We start from the raw sequence: 18,203 nt of genomic DNA, 5'->3' as shown, positions 1-18,203 counted from the left end.
CCCAAATGTTCTTTAAAATAAGTTGTAAATAGCTGTACTTTGAAAACTTCAATTTTCTAAGAGACAAGTCATCCTATTACATTTTCCTTTCCTAATTTCAGAGACAGTAAACACCTTGAGATTTTTTATATTACAGATGTTTAGATTTGCATACTAAATCACCTTTGCAATATATTTTAATTTTTCTCCGTTAATGAAAAGTAAATTTGAAAATTGTAGCATTTCTAATTCTCAGTGCTGGAAATGCACACCACCTTGCTACATATCATAATACTTAGTAGATAACTACATAATAAGTGTGGTTATCTTTGTTGTTGGAAGATAAGCTCTGATTTGCTTTTACAAATAAAGCAAATTGTGAAAGATGTTTGCAACAACTGTTTTTAATATCCAAAATATGTTAATCTTTTTATCCCTTAATGCTTTTCAACAAAGGATACCAAGAGGAAAAAACAAATTAGAAAACATTAAAATTGCATGCTCTATGACTGATTTAGAGCTCCGTGCCTAATTTATAGGCCTTTTTCAAACACCAGACAGCTCTATTAAAAAGGCACAGTATACACCATTTTTCATATAACTGCATGAAACAGACACTATTATAAAGAAGAATATGCACAGCTACTGAAAATAAAATCCAGAATAAAACTTTTTTTTTTTTTTTTTTTAACTTATGCAATTTTTTTTTATAGTGTACAATGTCCCTTTAACTTAAAGAAAAATAACCCTATTAAGAGAATAGGGAAAAGTATGCTCTTTCTACACATAAAGTTTATATTTTTCCACTTAAAATGTAACTTTTACTAGTTGTAGTTAAAAAATGCAGCAGAAATAGAAGTTATATCTAGCGTGCCAGAAAAATAGTTAAAAACACAACTCTGTAACTGTGACTTGTATAAAGTACCTCAATGTTGCTGATTTTAGGTTATCACATGAGGAGGGGAAAAATCAATGATATTAGGTCAATGTAAGAGCCTCAATTTAGGAGCTGTGTACTGTATTGTCCTATATTAGGGTAGATAAGCCACTTTTTTACACTAAATATGCTATAAATCCCTTCCCCATCCTTCCCACAATATGTCCCAAATGTTACAACAAACATTACAAGTAAAAATATCAAATTAGTAGATAGTCTGAAATTGACAGAGTGCAGTGAAAATAAACACGAAGCCCCTGACGCGGTCGCATTTCACTTATAAACTCTTGATTGAAGAATCTTTTCCAACATCTCACTTTACCACATCGTCTCACTAACGTGGGTTGGGAGGGAAGGGAGGAGCTATTTAACAGCTCTGCTGTGGTGCTCTGTCTCCTCCTGCTGAGCAGGAGGTGAATATCCCATCAGTAATTAAGATGATCTGTGGACTCATCGTGTCTTAAAAAAGAAATGTTATTTCTGCAGGCATAAATTCAGTTTTGAAAACTACAAAACCAAGAATATGTGGTATCTTCTAGACAAATGCCAAAAAAACAAACAAAATTTATGCTTACCTGATAAATTTCTTTCTTTACGGATATGGAGAGTCCACAACGTTCTTCAATAACTAGTGGGAATATCACTCCTGACCAGCAGGAGGAGGCAAAGAGCACCACAGCAAAGCTGTTAAGTGTCACTCCCCTACCCATAATCCCCAGTCATTCGACCAAAGGGAAATGGAACAACAAAAGGTGTAGAGGTGCCTGAGATTTAGTAAAAAATAACTGTCTTAATAAAGGGTGGGGTCGTAGACTCTCCATATTCTGAAAGAAATTTATCAGGTAAGCATACATTTTGTTTTCTTTCCTAAGATATGGAGAGTCCATGACGTTGTTCAATTACTAGTGGGAACAAATACCCAAGCTAGAGGACACAGAATAAACAGGGAGGGAAAACAAGGACAGGCAGACCTAAACAGAAGGCACCACCGCTTGAAGAACCTTTCTCCCAAAAGAGGCCTCAGCCGAGGCAAAAGTATCAAATTTGGAAAACTTGGAAAAAGTATGCAGAGAGGACCAAGTTGCAGCCTTGTAAATTTGTTCCACAGAAGCTTCATTTTTGAAAGCCCAAGAAGAGGAGACAGCCCTAGTGGAATGAGCTGTAATTCTCTCAGGAGGCTGAGGTCCAGCAGTCTCATTAGCAAAACTAATTATACTTCTCAACCAGAGGGAAAGAGAAGTAGCAATAGCCTTTTGACCCTTACGCTTTCCTGATAAACAAACAGGGCAGAAGACTGGAGAAAATCCTTAGTCGCCTGTAGGTAGAATTTTAGAGCACGCACAATATCAAAGTTGTGCAACAGACGTTCTTTATGAGAAAAAGGATTGGGACAGAGAGAAGGAACAATTTCCTGATTAATATTTCTATCCGAAACCACTTTAGGAAGAAACCCCAATTTAGTACAAAGAACCGCCCTATCCGCATGAAAGATAAGGTAAGGCAAATCACACGGCAAAGCCAAGAGTTCCGAAACTCTCCGAGCAGAAGAGATAACAATAAGAAGCAAAAGCTTCCAAGATAGCAACTTAATATCTATGGAATGCATTGGCTCGAACGGAGCCTGTTGCAAAACTTTAAGAACAAAATTAAGGCTCCAAGGAGGAGCAACAGGTTTTAAACACAGGCCTGATTCTGACCAGGGCCTGACAAAGAGATTGAACATCTGGCACATCCGCCAGACGCTTGTGTAACAAAATAGATAATTCAGAAATCTGACCTTTCAGAGAACAGACCGACAACCCTTTCTCCAGACTTTCCTGGAGAAAAGACAAAATTCTAGGAATCCTGGCCCTACTCCAAGAGTAGCCCTTAGATTCACACCAATAAAAGGTATTTACGCCATACTTTATGATAAATTTTTCGATTAACAGGCTTGTGAGTCTGGATCCTGGTCTCAATAACCGACTCCACGCTTAGACAGAACTAAGCGTTCAATCTCCAAGCAGTCAGCTTCAGAGAAACGAGATTTGGATGGAGGAATGGACCCTGAGTTAGAAGGTCCTTCCTCAAAGGCGAACCTCGAAAGGTGATCGAGATGACATCTTCACTAGGTCTGCATACCAGATCCCGCAAGGCCATGCAGGAGCTATAAGAATTAACGATGCTCTCTCTTGTTTGATACGAACAATAACTTGTGGAAGGAGCGCAAACGGATGAAACAGGTATGCTAGACCGAAATCCCAAGGAACAGCCAGTGCATCTATCAGAGGATCTCTTGCCATTGAACCGTACCTTGGAAGCTTGGCTTTCTGCCAAGACGCCATAAGATCCAACTCCAGCACCCCCCATTTGAGGGTTAACCTGGAGAACACCTCTGGATGGAGAGCCCACTCCCCGGGAAGAAATGTCTGTCTGCTCAGGAAATCCGCTTCCCAGGTGTCCACTCCAGGAATGTGGATGGCAGATAGAACACAATTGTGAGCTTCCTGCCCACTGAATAATCCGTGCCACCTCCTTCATGGCTGAAGAACTCAAGAGTTCCTCCCTGGTGGCTGATGTACTCTACTGAGGTGATATTGTCCGACTGAAACCTGATAAACTGGACTAAAGACAATTGAGGCCAAGCCATCAAAGCATTGTTAATCACTCTCAATTCCAAGATGTTTATGGGGAGAGCAGACTCCTCCCGAGTCCATAGTCCCTGCGCCTTTAACAAATCCCAGACTGATCCCCAGCCTAGCAGGCTGGCGTCCGTGGTCACAATCACCCAGGAAGGTCTCCAAAAGCATGTGCCCTGAGACAGATGGTCCTGAGAAAGCCATCACGGGAGAGTCTCTTGTCGACTGGTCTAGATCCATCCTCTTGAGACAGATCCGAATGGGCTCCGTTTGTATTGTCTGAGCATGCATAATTGCAGAGCTCTCAAATGGAATGGAGCAAAGGAAATGATGTCCATGGAAGCGACCATCAGACCAATTATCTCCATACATTGAGCCACTGATGGCCGAACAGTAGACTGTAGAGGCAAGAGGAGAGAATTTTGGATTTCCTGACCTCCGTCAGATTTTTTTTCATAGATAGGCAATCTATTATGGTCCCTAAGAAAACCACCCTTGTAGCTGGAACAAGGGAACTCTTCTCCAGATTCACTTTCCAACTGTGGGAATGTATAAAAGACAACAAGATCTCTGCATGAGAGTTTGCTTGTTGAAAAGATGGCGCCTGAACCAATATGTCGTCCAGGAATGGCGCCACTGCAATTCTCTGAGACTTGATCACTGCCAAGAGAGACCCCAGAACCTTTGAGAAAATTCTGGGAGCTGTGGCTGAAAGTGTTTGTCTAGAAACGTGAATCTCAGGAATTTGTGATGATCCCTGTGGATGGGAACATGAAGATACGCGTCCTTCAGGTCTATGGTCGTCATGAACTAACCCTCTTGGACCAAAGGAAAAATTGAACGAATGGTTTCCATTTTGAAGGACGGTACCCTGAAAAACTTGTTGAGGCACTTTAGGTCTAAAATGGATCGAAAAGTTCCCTCTTTTTTGGGCACCACGAACAGATATGAATATAATCCTAGACCCTGTTCCCTTACTGGAACAATTACGCCCAGGGAGGAAAAGTCTTGAACGCAGTTCAAGAATGCCTCTCTTTTTACCTGGTTTGCAGATAATCTTGAGAGGTGGAATCTGCCCCTGGGAGGGAAAGGTTTGAATTCAAATTTTGTAACCCTGAGATACTATGTCAACAGCCCAAGGATCTGGGACATCTCATCTCCATGCTTGACAAAACAGGGAACGTCTGCCCCCCACTTGATCCAATCCCAGACCGGGGCTGACCCTTTATGCTGACTTAGACTCAGCTGAGGGTTTCTTTGATTGCTTCCCCTTATTCCAAGACTGATTGGGCTTCCAAGAAGACTTGTACTGCTCCTGCTTGGAAGAGAAAGACTTTTGACCTTTGAAGTTACGAAAGCAATGAAAATTACTTAAACATCCTTTGAGTCTGTTCTTCTTGTCTTGCGGTAGAAAAGACCCTTTTCCACCCGTAATATTAGAAATTATTTCTGTCAGACCAGGTCCAAACAAGGCCTTACGCTTGTAAGGAAGCGCCAGAAGCTTGGACTTAGAAGTAACATCAGCTGACCAAGATTTTAGCCACAATGCCCTGCGGGCTAGGACAGTGAAGCTAGACATTTTGGCTCCCAGTCTAATAACTTGCATGTTAGCATCAGAATTAAAGGAATTGGCTAGTTTGAGAGCCTTAATCCTATCTTGTATCTCCTCCAACAGAGTCTCTACCAAATTTGATTCAGACAAGGCACCGCACCAATAAGATGCCGCACTTGCTACTGTGCCAATACAAACTCCAGGTTGCCATTTTAAACCTTTATGAACATACATCGTCTTCAAATAAGCTTCCAGTTTTTTGTCCATGGGATCCTTAAAGGAGCAGCTAGCCTCTATAGGGAGTAGTTCTCTTAGCCAGAGTAGAAATAGCCCCTTCTACTTTAGGCACCATGCGCCAAGAATCTTTAATGGAGTCAGCAACAGGAAACATCTTTTTAAATACGGGAGACTGGGAGAAAGGAATCCCTGGCTTCTCCCATTCCTGTGAAATAATCTCCATCACACGGTCTGGAACAGGAAAAACTTCCACAGAGGAAGGAACATCATAGTATTTATTAAGTTTACTAGACAGAAGTGTCATAGTCATCCAAAGTAGCCAATACCTCCTTTAACAGTACACAAAAGGTGTTCAAGCTTAAATCTGAAGTTTACTTCCTCAGTATCAGATGAAGGAATAATACTGTCCGAATCTGAGATTTCGCCCTCAGAGGCTACTGACGTATCCTCCTCATCAGACTTATGAGGGAGGGCAACCTGCGTAGCAGTAGGTGCAACAGAAACCTTACCATCTAAATCTCTAATTGTCCTCTTGCGTTTTCCCAGCATAGGAAAAGCAGATAAGGCCACAGATACCGCAGAAGATACCTGTGCAGCAAAATCTGTAGGCAAATAAACTCCTCCAGGAGGTTGAGAGGAACTGCAGGGCACTGTATGTGACGCCATAGCGGCTTGGGACGTTTGAGGAGAAAGCTGCGGCATTGCCTGAACAGCATCATCCTGAGAGACATTGGGCTCAGCGAGCAACAATTTATCTTTAACTTGAAGTGTTCTAGCTAAGCATGCAGCACAGAATTGCATAGGCAAAACAATTTGTGCCTCTAGGCATAACAAGCATTTGTCAAAAGACAGAGTCTTCCATGTCCATAATACTAAATAAAAAAATTCCCAAATTGTAGAATTTTTTTAAATACTGTCACTTTAAGAATTTTTAATACCACAGCCGTTTAAAGTGCATGTAAAGTCAACCAAACATCTCTGCATCAAAGTATTTAATGTCACAAATAAACCCTAGTCTCATTCATCATATTTTCTCAATATGTAAATTAAAGTTAACATATCTAATTTTACTAACAATTTTTTCCGCCGATTCCTCCGCCTGCATTTTTGGTCCCACTCTTCGTTTTTGATTGACACTTCTCTGTCTGCTTGTTTTTTTCTTCCCCGGGGTGTCAGGATCGTTGTTCGTCACGTCACTTTGTTTAAATGCGCATGCGTGAGCTACCCGATGACGTAGCATACTCCATGCTCGTCCTCGAGTCTCGCATGCGCAAAACCTCTTGAATTTCATTCATTCCAAGACAAGCAGAGCGATTGCAAGTATATGCATGCGCGTTTTCTCCTGAATTGTTGTATCGCATGCGCAAATGTCGGCCCTGCTCGTGAACGAGCTTCAAACAAACGTCACGTAGTAGGCGTGAAATAGTAAAATGAGGCATAGGATATCGGGCAGCAAACCAGGAAGAAGACGGTTGGGAGGAGTTGAGTGCTTCCAACGTAGATAAGTAAAACATTGAATACAAGTATATTGCTTTGCTTTATTATATTAATGCGGTTTAAGTATTTACAACATTGTGAGCAAGTAGATTTAATTTGAACGAGTAAAATTTACAATCACTTTAACGTTATGCAAAAATTCTTAAAAAACAAACAAACAATCAGGCCCCCTACAACACATACACAATTTGGCTGCCAGAAGTCTCTAAAACGATCGTATAGTAGATCGGCACCAAAGAGACTGAAATTCAATGACGCCGCTCCGTGAATATCCGACAGCAGAGAGAAGTCACATGACCGGCAGAGAGAGGAAACTATGCAGCAAGTAAAAGGCGTGCGTTTCCCTCTGCCTACAACACTGGAGCTAAATTTACACAAATGCTCAAGCAGTCTGTCAGTTAGCCTGTTCTAACTAAGCAAGCAAAGAAAACCAACTGCCAAATTTTAAGTTTATACATAAATCCCTGTATAAAACATAAGCCACACACATACTAATAAAGTATTTCAACAAAATTAGCCCAAAGAGGAAAACGTCCCAATAAAGGTAAGATTAATCCCTAGTCTCAACATACATATTGTGCCTGCCCACTGCCAAAGAGAATCCTGTATAAAGCATTTTAAAAATGGCCCCATTTACTGCATATGAAATATTCTTCTGAAGTGCAAGTCTCCAAGACCTAGAAGACAAAAGCACCTATCTGCAGTCTAGCTGTCCAGCAGGAAGACAGCTCACAAGGCATGAAAGGACACATACTCCTTACAGAGACCTGTAGAAAAAGAGAACAGAGTAACCAACTCTGGCTTTCTGTACCATGGGCAGCAATGTGTTAGGAAACAAAGCAAGGACTACCTCACAACTTTCTAACTGCTTAAAAGCTACCACTACTCTACTGAAGAGACTGACGTAAACCCAAATCCTTGCTTGCAGGGAAAAGTACCCGAAAAAGGAATTCATTTATTCAGACACCAAACTTCACCTCCTCCATTGACAGAGGCAAAGAGAATGACTGGGGATTATGGGTAGGGGAGTGACACTTAACAGCTTTGCTGTGGTGCACTTTGCCTCCTCCTGCTGGCCAGGAGTGATATTCGCACTAGTAATTGAATGATATAGTGGACTCTCCATTTCTTAGGAAAGAAATAATCTTACAGAATCCCCTGGGAGAACATGACATTATGAATGGATTAATGGAATTAATTTATTAAAAAAATTAAACATTACAGACATTAATATAAAGCCTTGTGCAACATAATTAAAAACGAATCCTTCTTTCAGGATAAATAACCTTTGGATTATAATATAACTTAAAAAGGGATACTACCCAATTTTTTTCTTTAATGATTCAGATAGAGCAGCAATTTTAAGCAAGTTTCTAATTTACTCCTATTATCACTTTTTCATAATTTTCTTCCCATCTTTATTTGAAAAAGAAGGCATCTAAGCTAAGGAGCCAGACAATTTTGGTTCAGACCCTGGAAAGCACTGGTTTATTGGTGGATGCATTTAGCCACCAATCAGCAAGCACAATCCAGGTTGTGAACCAAAAATGGGCCGGCTTCTAAACTTACATTCTTGCTTTTAAAATAAAGATAGCAAGAAAATGAAGAAAATTGATAATAGGAGTAAATTAGAAAGTTGCTTAAAATTGTTTACCCTGGTTAACCCTGGTTTTAACTGTTTTGCTGCCAAAAATACACATGTACCACAGCTGTTTCAGTAATGGAAGGAAGTGAGCACTGGATGCTGTGTGTACCATCTGAACAAATACAGCATTCTCCCCGGGACATATTTAATGGGCACAGCACCTGGCCGATTTTACTAGCAAACCGGCTAAAATTAAAGCCAATATTAAGACAAAATTAGCTAACAACATTTTTCAATGTTTGTTGCACAATTTGCCATTAAAGCATTTTTTATTTTATTTTAATTAATAAATTGCTTGTTCTGGATATGTTAAGTAATGTTTATAAGTAACAGGATATGTTATAATATTCCAAAGTATTACACTGCCCCCACCCAGCTACTTCCTAATGCCATTCAGCAGCTACAATGTCTGTGGAGAACAGTGGACAGGAGTATAAATCAAGGGTTATAACACCGGTGCACAAGACCATGCCTCTCTCTTTTTGTCTGTTCAGCATTTTGCGACTTATAGTTCTTAGCTTGGCGGCCGTGAAAGGATCCAGATGCACCAGGCTAAATTAAAGGTGTGGATAGCATCAGCTAGAAGGGGGCACTCATGGGTATCTTGGGGTTCAAAACCAGGGCCTAATATAATGTAGTCAAGGGAATACTTAGATATCCGGTTACAGTACCAGAAACAAAAAGATCCTCAGGTGCTCAATTGCTTTGCATCCTTCAAGTGATTTAAAAGGTCAAAGAAGATTGAAAATGAATTATTTTATGGGTGCAGCTTAGCAAAAATCTGCCCCTTCTGCCATGGAAAATTTCTAAAGCAAACGTTTGCATTAAATAAGCCTTAGCTTGCAGCATTATCCTTGATTAGCATTTCCAAATGAGAAACAGTGATTATTTTTCAGTTTTTGTCCAGTTCTTTACTTAGTTTCCCCCCTATTTATTTTATTTTTTGCATTGGAGTTTAATCATGATTCTATAATTATTCTTGCAAAAAATTTTCATCGTTTCTGTAACCTATTTTGAATGATAGTCACTTGTCTCATTACAATGCAGGACTGGACTCTCTATGGAGGGAGCTATTACAGAACCAGTATGCCCAAATTGGCTTTATTTGAAGGGGCATGAAACCACTCATTTGAAAGGTAAGAGCTTCCTCTACTGAACAAGGAGGTTATTATGCCCTAATAATAACTGTTTGTGCATATATATATTTCAAAACTCTTATCTCCATGCTGCCCCATAAAAGCAAAGTAGTATTTGGAAAGAGGGGAGCCCCAGAGCGGTCTAATGCCTATAAAATTGATAGGTCATAGCCATAACAGCAATCACCTACCTAAAGTATTTAGTGCAAGTGATGAATAGTGACTGAAAATAGAACATTATTCTAGTCCTGATAAATCTAACTGCAAGCATGTTCAAACATTATGGGCTGCCTTTGACATATTTACCTCAGCAGCTGTATGGGCTTTGATGGATCTGTACCAGGTCTGCTATCCAGCAAGTAGCGGGAAGCATAGCAGTAGTATATAGTTTTTAAATTGTACAGCCAAAAATAGTCAGGTTGCAAGGATTAGGATGTGGGCCGAACAGATGACTGGAAGGCAGACAGACCACCATGCACTCTCAGCAGCAGTGCACATTCACAAATTAGTGATGTCTTGACAAGCTTGTTGTGCACTTCAGTTTAGTATGCACAATACAGAGCAAGAGCTTTACATTTTTACGGTGGCTTCATTGCTCTGTATTTGCTATGTAACTTTTAAACATTGCCCTATATCATTTGCTTAGTGTAAAAACAAAAAAAACCACACAAATATGTAAAAAGTGTCTTGTTTCTATTGTGCAAGCTAAGCCAAAGTGCAAGGTACAGCTGTCAAAAAGCCTAACATTATTGATGTGTGAAAGTGCACTGCTTCTATCATAGAATGTAACAATAGGCATGTTACAAAAGGGCTTGACAACCCCAGTGGACAGGGAGCCACTGGCTCCTAGAATTTTACCCCTGGCTCCTAACCATTTGGGGTATTGTCTATATCTATATACAAATACCACTGGTTGGCTCCTAAATATGCTTACTGGCTCCTACATTTTAAACAGATATGTCAACCCCTTACAATATGGCAGAGCCCGGTATAAAGGTTCAGAGCTTTACTAACTGGCTTCTATAATGGGTTAAACGCTAGTCACAAGAGTCCCTTTAACTGTATATGGAAGCCTATTTTTTGGGTGTGCTACAGTGCTTATTTAAGAAGAATGTATCAAATGTGCTTACTGTGCATAAGACAAGCGTCTACTGGCCAAGTGGCCATATTACAATTTGCCTACAGTTCAGGGACTCGCTTAGAATGGTTGCCAATCAAGGTGGTGCATACACCCTGGTAAGGATCCAAATAATACAGCAGCATAACAATTAGATTTTCTAAACTTTTATTAGAACTACATTTATATATCCCATCTGGGGGTATTATTGTAAAAATGTATAGTTTTGCTTTTCAAACAACATTGTGCTGATTTTCAGATTCCTAACCAAGCCCCAAAGTTATAGATGAATACTGATGTCTACAGACTCCAGCTTGTGTACAGGGTCTTTTCATATATAGAGGAGGGGTAGAAGGAATTGTCTGCTTTTCTTGCTTCTTTCTCAGCCCATTTCAGTGGGTGTCCCAGCATAACCTCATCAGCAGTGCTAAATTGGGAGCTACAAAGTACATTTTAAAAAGGTTTATCCTGGATTTTTATCAGTATAGGTGCATATTCTTCTTTATAATAGTGTCTATTACATGCAGTTATATGACAATTGGTGTACTGTATACTGTCCCTTTAAGAATTTAAGGCTATAAAACATTAGTAAAAAATAAAGCATACCTTAACTCCAACTGCGACATCAGTAACAATACTGTAAAAGAAAGGTAAAAGGGTTACCTCATTTCCATGTTTACATAAAACAATATTTATAAACAAATACATTTGCTGCACAATTCTCAAATGATAAAAGAACAAGAGACAATTCTAATTTGATTACATGTGTATGGCTACAAATAAAAATATTAAACAAATTTTTTAGCAAACATATAAGGGCATAGTCTATTACATCGAAGAGGCATTTCCAAACAAATTACTGTTTTTTGAGTTTTATTTTCATCCTTTCCTTAAAACGTGGTCCCACACCTCAACACTGAATTTATTTAAAAATTAAACTTTCATGCTTGAGATAGAGCATGTGATTTTAAACAATGTTCCAATTTACTTCTATTATCAAAATTGCTTTGTTTTCTCTGTATCCTTTGAAGAATAAACTCAGGTAGGTTCATAGGACTTTAGGAGAGGGCACGTCAGACACTCTATAGCAGCAGTGTTTGCAACAAAGATTGTAGTAATGTAATACAATGTTTCAAACACTGCTGCATTGAGTCCTTAAAGTGATAGTAACGTTTCCAATTTGTATAATCAGTTCCAGAATGGAAACAATATTTTAGATGGACTTTAAAGTGAATGTCAACTTTCACGAATGAAAGCCCTGTTTTTAAAAATACTATTAAAAACAGGGGCACTTTCATTGATGAAAGTTTACATTGAAGCATTTCTTTTAAAATACTTACCTTTTATTCCTGGCAACTGTGGAACAACAGAGCAGCGATTCCTGTGCCCCCAGAACGTCTCTTCTTACTTCAGAAATGACGCATCTGGCTTCCTCCAATCACGGCGTGGCCTCAGGCAATGTTTGCTCTATGGGGAAGCCATTATTGGAGGAAGCCGGATGCGTCATTTCTGACTTAAAGTGAAGGTCAATTTTTGCATATTGCAATGCACCATTGTAAACCTTAATATACAAATAATACAGTCGCTAAGTTTATATTTTTATAAAACTCTTCTTTTTCAAACAAAATATATATATAAAATACCTCCGTTATTCTATTCGCGCCGCCCCTACCACACTTCCTTATTTATCTGTTGTTGTGACGATGCTGTAGTTCCTACAAGCGGACTACGCTCGTGCACAACAGTATCTTCTAAATGCGCATGCGTATCGTACACTCAGTAGCGCAGAACAGTAGCTCAGTAGCGCAGTTTTTTTAACGCATGCGCAGAACGTTGTAGTGACGCGAGAGAAAAGGGGCTGGACGCCACGGGGTTAGATGATATATTGGATACCAGAAATGTCAATCAATAACGGGAGTATGGCGGGCGGTTAATACGACGAAAACTTAGATGAATTTAAAGGTGAAAAATAATAATGATAATATTTATAAATAAATTGATGAATGAACATAATACTTAATTTTAGTCAGCTATTGAAAAATGTTAAGCAATGCGCCAGACTTGACCTTCACTTTAAGAGACGATCTGGAGGTGGGGAAATTGCTGCTCCGGTGTTCCGCGCTTGCTAGGAATAAAAAGTATTTTAAAATAACGGCTTCAATGTAAACTTTCATGAATGAAAGTGCCCCTGTTTTTAAATAGTATTTTTAAAAACAGGGCTTTCACATTCATGAAAGTTGACATTCACTTTAATTCATCCATTCTAATAAAGATACGCTATAACTTACTTTTTTATATAGAGATAAAATTCTGATAACCCTTGCTCCGGCCAACCATTTCAAAAGTAACTATTTTTTTGTGAGCCAGCGGTTTGAACTATTCTCCATATAAAATATTGTTTCCATTCCGGATCTGATTATACAAATGGGAAACGTTACAAATCAATTTAAGATACATGCACGCTCCCGAGGCCCTATCAAGGTTTATACTTTATTCCAAGAGAATAAAATTGGGATATTGTTTAAAATTGCATGCGCTGATCCACGAAAGGTACACTTTGACCTAAATACCCCTTTAATTATGTATAGTGAAACAGCTTTGCAATACTGAAATAAAAAAAAAACATGCAAAATGATAAAAGTTCCACCACACCAGAAATGCTAGAGTGCATTCTGCAAAATTCAAACCCTTACCCACATGTTTATACGTAAAAACAAACTACATACACACAGTGTTCTCCCCAGGACCATTTAAAAAGGAAAACCACATGGTTGATTTTACCGACCACCCAGCTAAAATTTAAACTGATATTAAAAAGTGATTCTAAACTCTACCACTAATTAAATCTGCCAAACAATGTGTTAAAAATGTTAGTTAAAAAGTTTGGATTTCAGAATAAGTTTGGATTTTGAAACTCCAGATTTAGGGACTAGCATTTGCATTTTCAAACACAAATTGAAGAGAAAATTGCGACTAGCAGGGAAAGTGGTAATTTTTTAGTAATTTTATTATTTTAAAAATAGTAATGTAAAAGGCTGTATTTTGAAGTGATTCTAGATTGTGCAGTTAAAGTTGTTAAAATTGAAAGAAAAAAACCTGTATTTTAATTTCCTGTTACAGTGTAATACTACTGTATTGTTCTTAACACTGTCGATACGATCACATGATTTCAAGGCCAAGATCAGATCATAGGAAACTGCCTACGCTACTAGGTAGGCACTCCAGGCCGATCCTTGCCTTCATCAAAGGGGGATGCTGCAGGACACCATATATGGTAGGAACGTTCCATGCTGCCCTAATGGAGGACCGGGTTAGTGTGGCTCTTCAGCGGGCTGAAGGCATTAACCCCTAAAACTTTAATTTTGACTTTCCCATCCCTTTAAATATTCTGCAGTTTGGCCCTGCAATAACATGATTTGTGCTAGTAGGACGTTTCATTCCACCTCCCTGATCCCTCCAAAAAAGCTCCCCCCTTCCCCACATGTCTGACCACCACTTTAGGTATTGCCAGACACAGTCTGCAAAGTTTTATTTATTTAAATTAATTATATTTACTTATTTTCTGCAGTGTAGGATCACCCCTTACCCTCCCACTTCCCTAATCCCTCCTGTCCGCCATATTATGTACTAGCAAATGTCAGTACCCAGTTTATTTTTATTTTCTGTAGCGGTCTCCCCCACCCCTCTATAATCGTTAATGTAGGGTCCCTCCCACCCTTATTCCCCATTTTCCTGTAGTGTACCTTCCCTCCTTCTCCCATCCACACTTAAAGGGATATGAAACCCAAAAATTTTTTATGATTCAGATAGAGCATGCAATTTTAAACAACTTTCTAATTTACTTCTATTATCAATTTTCTTTGTTCTTTTGGTATCTTTATTTGAAAAGGCACGAATGTAAGCTTAGGAACCAGACAATTTTTGGTTCAGCACCCTGGGTAGCGCTTGCTGATTAATGATGACTTTTCTCCGATTTCAACTTCTTCATAACTATCTCATTTACAGTCAGGTTAATATAGTTCATTAAAAGATTTCCCAGATGGATGGTTAATCTGGATGTCCATTAGCAAGCGCTATCCAGGTGCTAAACTAAAAATTGGCCAGCTCCTAAGCTTACATTCCTGTCTTTTCAAGTAAAGAGACCAAGAGAACGAAGAAAAATGAATAGGGGTAAATAAGAAAGTTGCTGAAAATTGCATGCTCTATCTGAATCAAGAAAGAAAGAAAAAAAATAGTTTCATATCCCTTTAATGGAATTTTCTATAAGTAGGGCTCCGCCCCTCCCTCCACCGCTGTGCCTGCCTCCCTATGAAACCTCCCACCAGCACAAATGGAGATCATTACAGTGACACACAACAATCGTGCAGCCCAGAAAGAGCAATTCTTAGCTGTAACTTGACAATCGAGACTGCTGGAGCTTCTTGAAGGTCGGCCATAGATATATGTAATGCGGTACAACGGGCTATACCCCGCATGACATCTCATTTGGATTGGCGCAAGGGGTTCAGTTAAAAAAAAAAAAAAGTATGCCTTAGGACGGTATGGAACTTCCTAGCCATTTGGCTGTACTTAAGCCAACGTTTTTTTATGAATGGGATCACGGTCTGCAGGGCCCAGTCATGAAAGTGTTAAGTATAGCCCACTGTTTAGTGCTTTTTATTACAACAAATAAACAGTGTTTAACCCCTTTATGGAGTCTAAACAGAGAGGCAAGCACAGGTGCATCAAACATTCTACTACACCAAATTATGCCAGTGTGTCCCTTTAAAAACTATTATATGTATTTCATGGCCTATAAAACCTAATTCTATGTCTGAATGCACACCAGCAATGTTATGCCCATGAAGCAGCAAATAATATGATGCACTGGCCACAATAAACATGACCCCCACCCCCAACATCAGACATAGCCATGTACTGAATGATTTCCCAGGATCTCTGAGACCAGGACACAAAAGGATTCGTCCTTATAGCAAAGCCCCATGATCAGCTTCACACAAAGCTTTAATTATTTTTATTCAACACACACTATATTTATAATATTTATTATATTGAATATAATATATGCACATGGTTTATAAGCTAAATATTTTAAACGAGTAAATATCACAAGAATTGAATAAATTATAATGCGAGACAGTATTTAATGGGATGGTAATATTATTCAGGTGTACGAGCCAACACAGACCACACAACGCCTAAGCTAAATGCAAGCCACGACCATTATAAAAGTTGTCCCTAAATATTAAACGTATGAACGATATTATACGTGCAGCAAAAATCTAACACGTTTCAGGAACCAGGGAAAGAGGCGCCAAGGTAAAACGCACGGACGGCCTCAAAATGGAGGCCTTGGTTCTCCGCTGCCACGCGCGTAATTTTCCTCACAAACCCAACATACGCCGCAACTACCAGCCTAGCTAGCTCTAAAAAAAATAATCACCACACTGTTTCTAAAATCTCCCGGTTTCCCGCCGTTGTGAGATTTTGTACCTAAGGTGTGCCTAATCACTCCGGAAACAAATACATTGTTACAGTAGCAAATGCAGCATGCTAATATGGGTTATTTAGGTGAATGGTGGTTTTGATACATACCCGTCCATTTCCAATATGCACAATGCTCCTGTAAGATCTTGAACAGCGCTACCTCCGACTTCACACAGCAACAAAATGGCGTTTCCTGGTGTGACGGAAATTCCCGAAACTAGGCGAGCCGACTTACGACACCCGGCGGAAATACACGAACAGCAGCCGGAGAGATAATGTTTTACCAAGATACTGCTGACAGCTGGCTTAGCTGAAGATAAAAACTCCTTTTACATGCAACAGTGCTGATTAAAATGGATTCAGACAGTAACTAAGAACTAAAGGTTAAATAAACAGTTTAAGATGTGTGAAATGTCATGTAGTTTGTGGTGAAAGGAGGAAAACACAGATGCCATGCACGCGCATCTAAAATTCACGTGCGCGCGCCGAGTGCTAGAGGCGGGGGCATAATACATTGTTTCAGGTGCTTGCAGGCTGCATACAGGCGTATTCCAAGGGAGCCTCTGCATGTTAAACATTACAAAACTTGTGCTAATTTTCCTTAGAAGAATTTTTGCAAATAAAAATACACAAGTTACACCTTAATCATAAGAAAGTCTCTAAGTTAAAAAAAAAAGATATTTTATCTCAAAATTTCTTTCATCCGTGTAAGTGCTCTGTGAGCAGTTGTGCTTCAGCTATTTTTTTTTTCTGCCATCTGCATGGTGCAAAATAAAAAAAATCTATATAATTAGTGCTGAGTTCTCACTTTGCTTTATTGTGATATAGTGGAATTTCACCATAATCTTGTATTTTTTCATAGTAAACTGAGGAGGTGCATCCATATCCCAATAGACACATTGGTCAGGGAGTCCATGTCTGGTTCCCCAACCAGCTGTTGGGAGCCTTTACTTCAGTTCATAATACAAATATACACTGAGAGAGAAGCACTCAGTTAGGAACAAACTACAGCTCAGTAGCTTGGTCTTTGGCAAGTTACCTCCTGGGAGCAGTCTCTTTTAGCATAAGTGTACCTTTCGCAGAGAAGAACTTTCCTCAAGTATATTAGTCTGATCCCGCCTAAAAAGGTCAGTCCAGCCACAAAATATCAGGCAACCCTTCTCTGAATGAGGAACATGGCAGCCCCACTTGACCATTTCTGCCTTCTGTGGGCTTCATCAGTAACGTGTATTCATATCACTTTAGGCACTTTGAACAAGCAGTCCACGTCTGGTTTCCCCTCTTCATTCTTAGGTAGACTTTTCTTGGGGTCATAATACAAATATACATAGAGAAATGCTTGATCAGGAACGAACAACGGCTTAGTAGCTTGATATTTGTCAGGTCACCAACTGGGGAACAGCCTTATTTAGCCCAATTGTGCGTGTCAAAGAGGAGAACTTTCCTGAAGAATATCAGTCTGATCCTGCCTATAAAGTACAGCCTAGCCCCGAAATACCAGGCATTTCCAGATAATTATTTTTGTCTTCTGTGGGTCTTATCAATGAGGTGCAACCATATTCCACTAGGCACTCTGAGCTAGGTGTCCATATGTGGACCTTCCCCCATCACCTTTAGGATACTTTTCCAACTCTTCAGGGCCGAACTATCCATTTTAGGCAGAATCAGACTGAAATACTTCAGGAAAGTTCTTCTCTGTGAAAAGCACATAAGGGCTAAAAGAAGCTTTTCCCAGATGTTAACTCGCTAATGAATAAGCTACAGATCCATTGCTTGTTCCTTATTGAGCAGTTCTGTTTCAATGTAAAGATTTTGAAATGCCCTCTTTTAGATGAAACTTGGAAACAAATTGACTACAATGTCCTTTTGTCTGTTTAACTACACTGAGATGAGGTCACTGTTCGGGTTTAATTGCAATGGGACAAGGTCATGCTTAGGCTTAAATGCACAGAAAAAGGTTTGCAGTTAGGCTTAATTACCCTGGGACACAGGGTAAAG

General features: G+C 39.4%; 1 protein-coding gene across 1 annotated transcript in view; it reads right to left on the bottom strand.

Annotated features, from left to right (window-relative positions):
• PTBP2 (polypyrimidine tract binding protein 2) overlaps window positions 1-16,486 on the bottom strand; it is a 142,774-nt gene extending 126,288 nt beyond the window's left edge. The window contains exons 1-2 of the mRNA XM_053694058.1: window positions 16,314-16,486; window positions 11,325-11,355 (exon numbers count right to left, since the gene is read on the bottom strand). Coding sequence (XP_053550033.1) covers window positions 11,325-11,355; window positions 16,314-16,321 — 39 coding nt within the window. The 5' untranslated portion in view covers window positions 16,322-16,486. The remainder of the gene's footprint in view (window positions 1-11,324; window positions 11,356-16,313) is intronic.
• Between the last annotated feature and the right edge of the window lie 1,717 nt (window positions 16,487-18,203).

Source organism: Bombina bombina, chromosome 10, assembly GCF_027579735.1.
Source record: "Bombina bombina isolate aBomBom1 chromosome 10, aBomBom1.pri, whole genome shotgun sequence".
NCBI lineage: Eukaryota > Metazoa > Chordata > Amphibia > Anura > Bombinatoridae > Bombina > Bombina bombina.
The sequence above is the reverse complement of the archived record's forward strand: the minus strand, read 5'-3'. Positions and strand labels throughout refer to the sequence as shown.